Source organism: Meleagris gallopavo, chromosome 12 (assembly GCF_000146605.3).
Source record: "Meleagris gallopavo isolate NT-WF06-2002-E0010 breed Aviagen turkey brand Nicholas breeding stock chromosome 12, Turkey_5.1, whole genome shotgun sequence".
Lineage (NCBI taxonomy): Eukaryota > Metazoa > Chordata > Aves > Galliformes > Phasianidae > Meleagris > Meleagris gallopavo.
This window is the reverse complement of record NC_015022.2, coordinates 7,167,377-7,178,422: the sequence shown is the minus strand read 5'-3', so window position 1 is coordinate 7,178,422 and position 11,046 is coordinate 7,167,377. Positions and strand designations below refer to the sequence as shown.

Below are 11,046 nucleotides of genomic sequence, written 5' to 3'. Positions count from 1 at the left end.
CGATGCGGCACGAAGCCGATAGCGCTGACCTTGGGGCATGGTGGCGGCTGGAGTTCTTTTTTTCTGTAAAATGTAGAGTGCTCTTTGTGACCGTATCTTCGGAGTTTGCGGGGAACTCATGCCAAATAACTCGTTTGTTATTCGTGTTCTGGGCAGCGAGCTTAAAAAAGCAGTGTCTGGTGTTGGTGAGCGTTCAGAGCTGCTCGAGCAGAGGAGCACCGTATGTGACTCCTGACCCGTGCAGCTGTGAAGCAGACCCACAAGGCAGTGCACGTAGCCTTTGTAATGTTGTTTGAGTGAGAGATCGCATCGCAAGGCATCGCTCCACATCGTGGGGCAGATCTGGAAAGTGGGTCCCCACAGGCAGAGGACTGCTGGTGAGAGTCCAGCGGAGGGGCACAAAGATGATGGGGGCTTGGAGCATCTGCATTATGAGGAAAGGCTGAGAGATCTGGGGCTGTTCAGTACGGAGAGAAGGGTGAGGGGAGATTTGATCAGTACTTAACAGTGTCTGTTGGGTGGGAGTCAAGTGGATGGGGCTGGGCTCTTTGGTGGTGCCCAGCAACAGGACGAGGCAGTGGGCATAAACTCCAACACAGGAAGTTCCATATGAACGTGAGGAAAAACTTCTTTACTGTGAGGGTGACAGAGCACTGGAACAGCCCAGAGAGGTGGGGAAGTCATCTCTGCAGACATTCAAAACCTACCTGGATGTTTTCCTGTGCAGCCTACTGTAGGGAACCTGCTTTTGCAGAGGGTTGGATGGGGAGATCCACAGAGGGTCCTTCTGACCCCTACAGTTCTGTGATTTCGTGATTAACCTGTAAGGGTTTCTGTCTTAAAGAAAGCTGGATTTGTTTTCTAAACTACTTTCTGTGAGTGAAGAATGCCTTCAGCAACATACATAGTTCTAAACTAGGTTAGCTGCTGTGTCCCTGCCATGGGAGTGCTGATGACACCTTTGGGTGCAGAAGGCACAGTGCCGGAGGGAATCCCACTTGCCTGTGAAGTCTTACCATGAGAGCCTGACTGTGGGGTGAGGCTTAGCATCCTTAAGGGTAGTGTCAGTCTGTTGCCTGCAGCAGGTTTACGTGGATTGTACGGAATTCTGCACAGTATGTTTGTGTGGCACAAAGTTTTTGTTTGGAGAGGATCAGCACTTTAGTGAACAAATGCAGAAAAATGAACTCATGGATACATACTGACCTGTGCTTCTTTCTTACTGCCAGGTTGTTTTTTTTTTTTTACTGTCACAGCTGTATTTCTGCATGACTGAGGGAGGCTGTGAGAACATGGAGCGAGCAAGCTGAGGTGTGAACCTGACCCTTCCCTTAGTGCAGTGCTGTATGTGTATGGCATGTGACTGGCTAGTGCTGTTGCTGGGTTTTTTAATTTTATTTCTTCCTGCGCAAGGTACAGATATGCAAACAATGCAAAAGCTGAAACTGCAGCCAAAGCATATCACAGTTCACAACTTGTGGTTGTTAAACCAGATCGATGAAGTATGGGGTCTGTGAGCAGCAGCCGTTGCCTTTACAAAAAGTCACTGTGGTTGTGTCTCACCAGGCTGTGGCTGTCTTGCTAATACGATTTTCCTTCTTCAACTGTATGATTAGCTGGAAAACAGTCTTTCTTACAGCAGTAGCAATTAACAGGGAATTGTAACATGCCCATGTCATCGCTCATTGTAAAAATATGTGGTGTCTGAGTGCTGTGTCAAAAATGCAGTAGGTTATATTTGCTGTGGGAGTGCCCCTAATGTCACTGGGGTTCTTTCCTTCCTTGCCATATAAGGAAGAAGTCCTGCTCCGCGGAAGGGTGAGTGGGGCCATATAAGGTTGGTTGGTGAAACCCACAGCACATTACTGGTGGTGGAGCAGGAAGTAAAAACTCGAACTTTAGTCACCCAGTGTTTCTAAGCATATTCTGTGTGCTTATCGTGATGAGAAGTCTTGACATGATAATAATTAACTTGTACTATTACAGATTTCCCAAGGGTAACGTTAATGAAAGGACATTTCTACCACCACCCCTGCTGCTTTGTTTCTCTAAAGGTTCAAATTCTTACTATTCAAAGCCTGAAACCTGCAGGTTTGGAATGCCATTGCTTGATTACATGGCTAGGTGAAGATTTAATTTGGGGGCTGATATGGAAGCGTAAGAATGTAGTCTCCTCCACTCCTGGCTTAGTGTGCTCACTCCCAGCACCCATGAATGTTCAGATACTTATATTTGCTTCCCAGATGTTGCTGTTACTGCTAGCAACTCCAATGGCAGTGTTACTGCTCTCTGAGGTTGTTTTGCTTTTGTAGTGCCTAAGTTGTTCTTACTGGTGTTGGGCACAACAGAATTCTGGTAGTAGCCAGCTGTATCTGAGTACCTCAGCAGCAATAAAACAAGCAAATATCAACAGTTCCTTAAACATTTTAGAAAAGAAAAGCATCAAACTGATACTTTTGTGGGATAGATTTCCCTGTTTTTTGTTGTTTTTTAATTCCCCCCCTGCTGGAAATTCAGATTTGCACATCCTCACATATAGCAAGATCATTTTCAGTACTAATTCAAAATAACTATTATTCCTGGTAGTATTAACTATTTAGATTAATAGTTAATTTATGGCTTTTGTTCTTTCTTTAGAATGAAATAACATTTAATAACAGAATGATTAGGGAAAGGCTGGTATTCTGCGACTTAAGAAGTGTAGGTTTGAAAATGTTAGAAGTAAAGGCTTGTAATAAGAGGTAGACACGTTGTGAGTGTTACTGTATGAAGGAATAAGCAGATATGTTGTGCAGGAGAGATGGATCTGGGGGAGTTCTGAGGTTGGCAGCACAGAGGAGGATGAAATGTTTTAAGCAATTGTTGCTAACAGGACCCTTCCAAGATGTAACTTCTGCTGGTACCCTGTTAGCTACTGAGTATCTTGCCTATAAACAAAACTCACATTTGTGAGTGTTGAGGTGCCTAAATGCTCTTAGGCTATCCCTGTAGGAGCTGTCTCATTGCAGATGCTGATGTAAGTATGTTTTTGCACTCCTACTTTGAGCTCTTTTTATGGAACTTGAGGTAACATTATAAGTATTTATTATCTAAATATGGCAAAAGTAATGGATTTGAGGTAATATGTAAGGGTTGTGATAGTTTCTGCTGATTTCCTAGGAAAGAAGAAAGGATGTAAGGATTGGTTTGTGTCTGCTAATAAGATAACATATTTAGGGACTGTGCTAGAGCAGGACTAGGACGACTATGTATAAGTTGCACATTTCTTAATCTGCTTAATAAAAAAGAAACATTGTAAAGATATGCACATCTCTGTCTATGGACTTTTAGTGAATGAAGACAGAAGCCATTGAAGTGCCATTAAATAGCACTACTAGGTACATGGGGTAATCCTCTGCAGAGGGTCATGCGTGCATTGTTATGATCTAACCTCTGTTCTTCTGTGCTTAGGCTGAGAGTGAAGTAGCTTCCCTGAACAGACGCATCCAGCTGGTTGAGGAAGAGTTGGATCGGGCTCAGGAGCGCTTGGCTACTGCCCTGCAGAAGCTGGAAGAGGCTGAGAAGGCTGCAGATGAGAGTGAAAGGTGGGTGGGGTTACTTTTGAAAGTGATTAGCTGGATTGTCTGTATGACAAAGGTGGTAATTGCTAGGGTGTGGGTTAGGGAAATAAATTAAACCACTCCTATGTCCCTCTGCATATGTCATGCACTCTGCCTTTGGACTTCAGTCACACAGTCTTCAGTCACAGCTTGTCTAGAGGGATGTCCAGAATACACACACAGGCTTAAATACTTGTTCGTGTCTCAGCTGTAAAGATAAGATAGAGTGGGCTAGAGCTTTTGTTATATCATACTGCTTCCTGGGAAAATTGTTGGACCCAGTCCAGACCTCTGTATTTGAATGACAAGTGACAGAGTTGATGTGTACTCATGCTGTTGAGTGATTCTTAATTGTACTGTGGTTAGAAAATGTTACATGGAGAACCAGTGCTAGAAAAGGCTTTGGTTCTCCTGCTGTTAAGATTTGTGCTTGAAGGTGAACAAAGGAGAGAGATCACATAAATTCCTTTAGGTTTAGGCTGGAATTTCCAGACGCATTTAGGAACTCAAGATTTGTTGGATTTAAAAGATATCTTCTACTAATGCAAATAATATTTTATGTAACTTTCATAGTACTTTATATTGGGTAAGAATCCAAAGTATTCTGCATATCTGTTTCTACCTCGCAGACAGTGTGAAGAGAATTTGAGTCAAATCTGTGTGGAAGGAGGGGGCAATTCACTGTACTTCTTATCATGGAGGAGTTTAAATTTTGCTTGCTCAGAGTGCAGAGAGCTTTGGGTCAGTGCTTTAGGACTCTGACGTGAGAAAACTCATGGGAATTTGTTTTCTCATAAACATATCTGTTAGTCCTGCAGGAGTTGGAGTATGCTATCTCACGGTGAATGTTAGAAATACAGGTGTCTTCAGTCATATTATTGGGTCTTTAGAAGCAAGACCATTTATTTATCTTTCTACAAGAACAGTTTTCCAGGAATTTAAAAGAAAAAAGGATAGTCAAGTGGTTGAGTTTCTGGGCAGAGTTGAATTATGGCAAGAGTTAAAACAAATTAACTTCTCTTTCTTTGTAAGTCATGCTGCTTTTCCTTTAAACTTCTGAGGTGTAAATACACAGGATTAGATGGTGGGTGTGAAGAATCAAGTGCCTGATGTGCTTCATTCATTGTAATACATCTGCCTGAAAGACACACTCCAGTCAGTGGTAGAACTGAAAATTAACTGGCAAGCTCTGAACTTTTTATTTACTGGGTTGGGGTTTTTTCATTCTTTCAGAGGAATGAAGGTCATTGAAAATAGAGCCCAGAAGGATGAAGAGAAGATGGAAATCCAAGAGATCCAGCTTAAAGAAGCTAAGCACATTGCTGAAGAGGCCGACCGCAAGTATGAAGAGGTCAGTTTTGGGGCACAGGGAGCAGCTTAGAGTACTTTATCCACACTTTGGATTCTAGGGTCAGATGGTGTTGGCTGCAATAAAATGATATCCATGATTGTTGTTTGCCTGTGTCTGTAGGTGGCTCGTAAGCTTGTGATCATTGAGGGTGACCTGGAGCGGGCTGAGGAACGTGCTGAACTATCGGAAAGGTAAGTGTGCAATTGTCCCTGAGATCCTGTGAGGTGCTACAAGACAGAAACTGTAACAGCATGGAAACATTGGCAGTACACTGTGTGTTCAGCTCAAGGCTATGTTTGCTCTTCAATGGTTGAAATAAATGGTCAACACTGAAGTAAATGTGTTTGTATGTGTGCGCGTGTGTTTTGTCACTGCATGCTGTACCTGCACACTGATTTTGTGAATGGCTTTTGTGCATTTCATGTGTTCACTAACAGCCAAGTCCGACAGCTGGAAGAACAGTTAAGAATAATGGATCAATCCTTGAAAGCATTAATGGCTGCAGAGGATAAGGTACTGATACTAATAAACAGTTTTTAGGTTTAACTGCAACCCGAGTCTTTCAGCTTCCATAGCCAGTTAGCTCACTCAGTAGCAAATAAATCCTCACTATGCTCTCTACTCCTTGCATCTTGCTTTGGTTGTTTTCTTTGGTCTCTTTTTTGTTAATTCATTTTTTACCTTTAAAACTGGTCTCCTATGCAGCCAAAAAGAAGCTGAACTGTCTTATTTGTAAAAGCTTTGTAAATATTTCTGTGTAAGCCAAGGACTGTAAATAACTTACGTCTGGCCATTGTTGAAATGCACACTTAAAATGGAATTTGGCATCGTAAACAGTCGCTTTCAGTCTGTGATGGATTCAGCTGCTTTTAAGGCCGTTCTTTTGCTCTGTAGTTGTTTCATTTTTCTCTATCTTTTCCCCCCTTTTTTTCCTTCTGTTTCTTTTGCTTGACTGAATCTTCCATCCACCCCTTTCCTGCCTTCCTTCCGAAATAACAGCAAATGTGCTGAGCTTGAAGAGGAGTTGAAAACTGTGACCAACAACCTGAAGTCGCTGGAGGCTCAGGCTGAGAAGGTAGGCTAGAGACTTACATGAGAACGTGTTCCTTATGCTGTCCCCTGGATTGGCCTTTTGGTTTGTTATGTTTTTTAATATGCTGATCACTTTTCAGCATTTCAGCAAGGCCATTTGTTAGTAGAAGCATTTGGACTTACAGTCAAATATGAATTAAGTAGTTATCAGAACCTGGTTCCACATAAATTGGTATTATTTGAATAAATCTTCTGTTAAGTAGCCTATAAGAGTTAAATATTATTTATATAATATGGCACTTACGTGCTAACATTTAATTTCTCCAAATACTATTCCTCTTCAAAACTGTAATGCTAAATTCTGCTCATTTTCCACTGTGTAGTGCTAGAATACAATTCCAGGGAAATTCTGCTTTTGTAATAAGTTGTGTGCAATCACAGTCTGATAAGTGGAATTAATCTAGTTAGGCCCATATTACTCCCTTTTATACAGTTGATCTATTAGAAGAGTGGTGTTTTATATATATAGAATACCTGGTCTAATAGCAGTGGTTTTCTTTCTAATTACAGTACTCACAGAAAGAAGACAAATATGAAGAGGAGATTAAAGTTCTAACTGACAAACTGAAGGAGGTAAAATTTGTACTGGGAGATCTGTTGTACATAACAGCTCTATGTTGATTCTTTTAATATAAAAAACACTTGAATTCTTTAAGGATGAACATATCCCTTTGGGAACAGTTAATTATTGAATATCTCATAAAAAGGAGCATCATCTTAATGTTTTATTTTAAATCTACTTCTTCTCATCGTTTTTTTTTTTTTTCCTTTGAATTGTTGCTTCTCTATTTGTAACTAGCATGTGTGTATTTCCTACAATTGTTTGTATTGATCTTGACTTCAGGCTGAGACCCGTGCTGAATTTGCTGAGAGGTCAGTAACCAAGCTGGAGAAGAGCATTGATGATCTAGAAGGTATGGATCTTTGTTTTCTGTGCTTACTAAAGAGATACAGGTCTTCTATTCTCCTGGTTTTATTCACTACCCAACTCCTACTCACCTAAACTGTCCAGATTACATAAATGGGTCTACTTAAAAAGTAAAAAAGGTAAAACGATTTCCCATTCAAATACATTGATAACTTAAACGTTTCTGGTGAAATGTTTTGCTCTCGCCTGTTCCTTTTTCTCTGGTCTTTTCCAGACTCTTCATTTTTTTGCTTTACACGCTTCTGCTTGGAAGTATATAAATACATAGGGTAAATTATGAGATAAATAGTATCATGTTACCAAAAAGCTGGTAAAGAACTGTGTTAGTTTTCTAATAGTTAAAATGTAGCAAGCTGACTTAATTTATTGTTCTGATAAGGGCAGGGCAGAACAACAGTTACTGGTTTTTTAGTAAAGCTAATAGATTGTATACTTATTGAGAAGGACACCTCATTTACAGACATGGAGTTTGTTTTAAAGTTTTGATAGATCTTTCAGAACTGCAGCTGAATGTGCTTTCTCCTTCCAGAGAAAATAATTCAGCAGTTTGGTAATTAAAGTTTATATGGAGCTTACTACTTCAATGTGTTCTATCAAATCTAGGATTTTATGTAGTTTGATTACCTTGGCATGGCAGGCTTACACATAAAGAGTATGAAGTATAGCTAGGTAGCAGGTGGGAAATGTATGGTTACTGTTTCAGGAAGCAGAGAAGAAAGCTAAGTACTTAAAACAGTTAGCATCTTCCTTGAGCCCTGTTTTCAGCTCTCCTATCCACGGTACTCACTTTTGCAATTCCTGTGTGCCTTTCTGATGAGCATTAAAACAAATTTCCAGGACAAGGAAACAGATTTTCCTTCCCTTCTATGCTTTGTTTTACCAAAATCACAGGTTGTCCACTGGCAGTGCTGTTTAATGAACTTATCACAGAAAACTATTTACTGTTGTTTTTTTATTCTTTCCTAATTTTGTATTTTGTTTTTTTTGTTGTCCTGTCTGCCTCAACGCTTCTTTCTGTGCATTCCTACCCTTTCCTGCTGCTTTTGGATGGTATCCCACACCACTGCCCTCTCATTCCATCCCATGATCACACTCCCATTTTCTTGTGCACCTCTACCTTCCCTTGGGGACTGTAGATGAGCTTTATGCTCAGAAACTGAAGTACAAAGCCATCAGCGAGGAGCTGGACCATGCTCTCAACGATATGACTTCCATGTAAATGTCTTTCCAGCTTGTGCCTGTGCCTGCTTCTCTGCCCTCATTGATTGTGTGGTTCTGGCTTTGTGAAATTATACTCCCTTGTAGTGGGAGATGCATTATTTAGTGAGATTAGATGTACAAAATACCATGAACCATTTATTTACTGTGGCTGAGTGTGGGTGGGTGTCGTGCCAAGCCTGGTAAATACTCATGGTGATTTTGTAAGCTAATCGATGAGCTCATGTGTGTTTTATCAGTGTGCATCAGTGATTCTTATATCCTGTGGTTGCCATTTGTTTGTAGCTCTGTATTTATCCTTCTAGTTGACCTCTGTTCAAGTATTTTTTACCATCATTTTGAATTTGCCAGTCGTTATCTCAACACATGCTGCACTCAGAGGGTGTTCTTTTGCCTTCACGGTTTTATTCTGCCAAAGCTTTTACAGAAGTTTCAGAGGGACTTAGAATTAGCTCTGTTAATAAGAGTAGATTGTGTTGATCTTAAATTTCCTGAACTGCTTGAATTGAATTCCACTGCAGTTGAATTTTCTACTGCTACCACTAAATTACAAGTAAGGACATCTTGTGATTTAGACCCAGAAAGGTGACAAGCGTAGTGCTGGTTGTTCGTATGTATCTTGTGGAGGGCAATAGTAATTAATTAGTAAATCCCAGAGTTGTGATAATACCAGCTTTAGCTAGGGGAGAAAGGGTTTGAGGTGGGGAAAAAAAAACAGAAAGTGATCATTTGCAAGGAGTGTGAGTAATCCACGTGGTGTTTGATATATACCATCTTTTCCCACATTGACATAAAACTCTGAGCAGAGGTCAGCTATGCTAAATCCCCCTTCCCATGCTCATCCCTTTCATTTGCATGAGCCCCATGCAGCTGGCATGGGAAAGAAGAGATGTGGCTTTCTCAAATGCCTGTGAGGTGTGACATTCAGTTCCAGTGTTTCTTTTGGAAGCTGGCACTTTCAGCAGTACTGCAGCTTTGCTCAGAGCTAAAAATGTGTTTTGCATGCATCCATATTTTAACTATTTTTTCCTTTTTTTTCCTTTCTAATCCCTGCATTTCTTTATTACTGCCCTCCCACTCTTCAGCAACTTTTTATGTACCAACACATCTGTATTTGCTCAGCTTTTTGAACAAATGGTTTTTTTTCCCCCTCCTTTGTAACAGAGGTTACAACTTGTTTTTGGTGGCTTTGTTGTTTTTTTTTGTTTTGTTTTGTTTTGCTTTTCATTTGGGATATTTGCTGATGGAAAACAAGCTTTAAAATGTAGTCCTCCTCTGGTACATGAGGAAATTGCTATAGCATTCCAATCCCAGCATGGTGTGGCATTTCACTAGTAGTCATCCTGGCATGCTGGATTCTGCTGTGCTGTTATTGCTTTTTTTGGACTTCTTACTGCACTTTTTTTTATTTCCTACCTTATCTCACTTTTTCTTTTTATGCAGATAATTTTCTTTGCTTCACTTCTCCAAAGACATCTTCATCGGGTTGGATAAAACATCTTTCCAAGCTTTTGGATGTTTCATGGTTCACTGTCCTGTCTTCTAGCTTACTTGGCTCTATCTTTCTAGCACCTGTTTCAGAATATGCTCTTTGTGCTCTATTGTACAGAAACTCTACATCTCTAAATGTAAAATAAACATCCCAGCTGTATTCCTTTGGCTATCCCCTTGCCTTTTATTTATTCAAATAGCTATTTTAGTTATTAATAAAAAATAAAAAGTTGTGTGGGTTTTTTTTTTTTTGCTTTTTTGCCATCAGAGATTTCATTTTTGTTCATGTTTCACTTTTCTTTTTTTTCCCAGAAATGCTTTTGCCTTAATGTTGACAATGCAAAGGCAGTGCTAGCAGTGAGAATGCCCATTCTTGGTATTTGGGGTTAATGCTGACCTGTTGTGCTCTCTCCCTTTCTCAAACTGTGATGCAGTTAAAATGACAAATATAGTGGGAATTTTTTCAGTTGTTATTGTTGGGCCAATATCTGCAGAGACACTGCTGCCTTGGGGTCACTTGGTCGTGGGAGCATGTCTGAGAGAGCACTTAAGGCCTTGACTTTTCTCTTTACATCTTCTCCTAGCTCTGATGATTCAGACTTTCTGCTTTTAAGTAAATGTATTTGTTCAGTGAGTTAAATCAAAGATTTAAAGGGTCAATATCAAAAGCTCCAGAATGTTCTGCAGAAAGAAGTGTTCCCCTCTTTCACACCTGGATTCCTCTGCAAAGATTTTGCTTGCTTGCTTTTTTTTTTTCATTATGCTTCTCTTGAGCAGCAGGGTGTGATCTAAGGTTGCACAGAGACTACTGTAGCTTTCCACTCTTGTGCTTAGCCTAGATTTATGAGCTTAGACTTCTCATTTATGAAAAATGTTTCAGAATTGGACTAGGAAACTTTTCACGATTAATGTAATAATTAGATGGATCAGATGCAGTGTCAAACACCGATTTCAGATTTGAAAGCTCAGACATTTGATCACTCATCACTTATCAGCTCAGCCAGTGTATGTTACACTACAGCAAGCCCAGCCTCTGATTCTGTAGTTTGTTTTACTGTGTCCACGGTGGTTTTTTATCTCAACTCCTTTCAATACTCATTTCTTAAGAAGTAAGTAAAGTAAAATCCAGAGTAGAAGCTTAGTAATAATAAAAAAGGTGGAAATTTCATGATTGTTCTTCATACTTTAAATCTTCCCACCAAACAAACGTACACAATCAGCTGTCTTCATTGTAGGAGTGATGGATTGCTAGACAGGGTATTAGAAACAGGCAATACAGCACATTTATCCAGATAGCTGCACACACAGTTCATAGCTGGCCCATCTGCACTGATGTTGGCTGTTCTGGTTTTTCAGTGTAGCATATT

The 11,046-nt window shown here is 40.2% G+C and overlaps 1 protein-coding gene across 1 annotated transcript; it reads left to right on the top strand.

Moving 5' to 3' along the window:
* Window positions 1-3,450: 3,450 nt before the first annotated feature.
* LOC116217087 (tropomyosin alpha-1 chain-like) lies at window positions 3,451-9,842 on the top strand. Its single transcript, XM_031555288.1, has 7 exons — window positions 3,451-3,584; window positions 4,833-4,950; window positions 5,071-5,141; window positions 5,950-6,025; window positions 6,553-6,615; window positions 6,887-6,956; window positions 9,632-9,842. The coding sequence occupies exons 2-7, from the start codon at window positions 4,837-4,839 to the stop codon at window positions 9,823-9,825; spliced, it is 588 nt and encodes a 195-aa protein (XP_031411148.1). The 5' UTR covers window positions 3,451-3,584; window positions 4,833-4,836; the 3' UTR covers window positions 9,826-9,842.
* Window positions 9,843-11,046: the final 1,204 nt, after the last annotated feature.

What these genes read in the sequence shown, in the direction of transcription:
- LOC116217087 (XM_031555288.1), top strand. Translation starts at nt 4,837, where the DNA reads ATGAAGGTCATTGAAAATAGAGCCCAGAAGGATGAAGAGAAGATGGAA. An exon ending in CGTGCTGAACTATCGGAAAG is followed by an intron (nt 5,142 to 5,949) that starts GTAAGTGTGCAA and finishes CCGAAATAACAG; the next exon opens with CAAATGTGCTGAGCTTGAAG. An exon ending in TGGAGGCTCAGGCTGAGAAG is followed by an intron (nt 6,026 to 6,552) that starts GTAGGCTAGAGA and finishes TTCTAATTACAG; the next exon opens with TACTCACAGAAAGAAGACAA.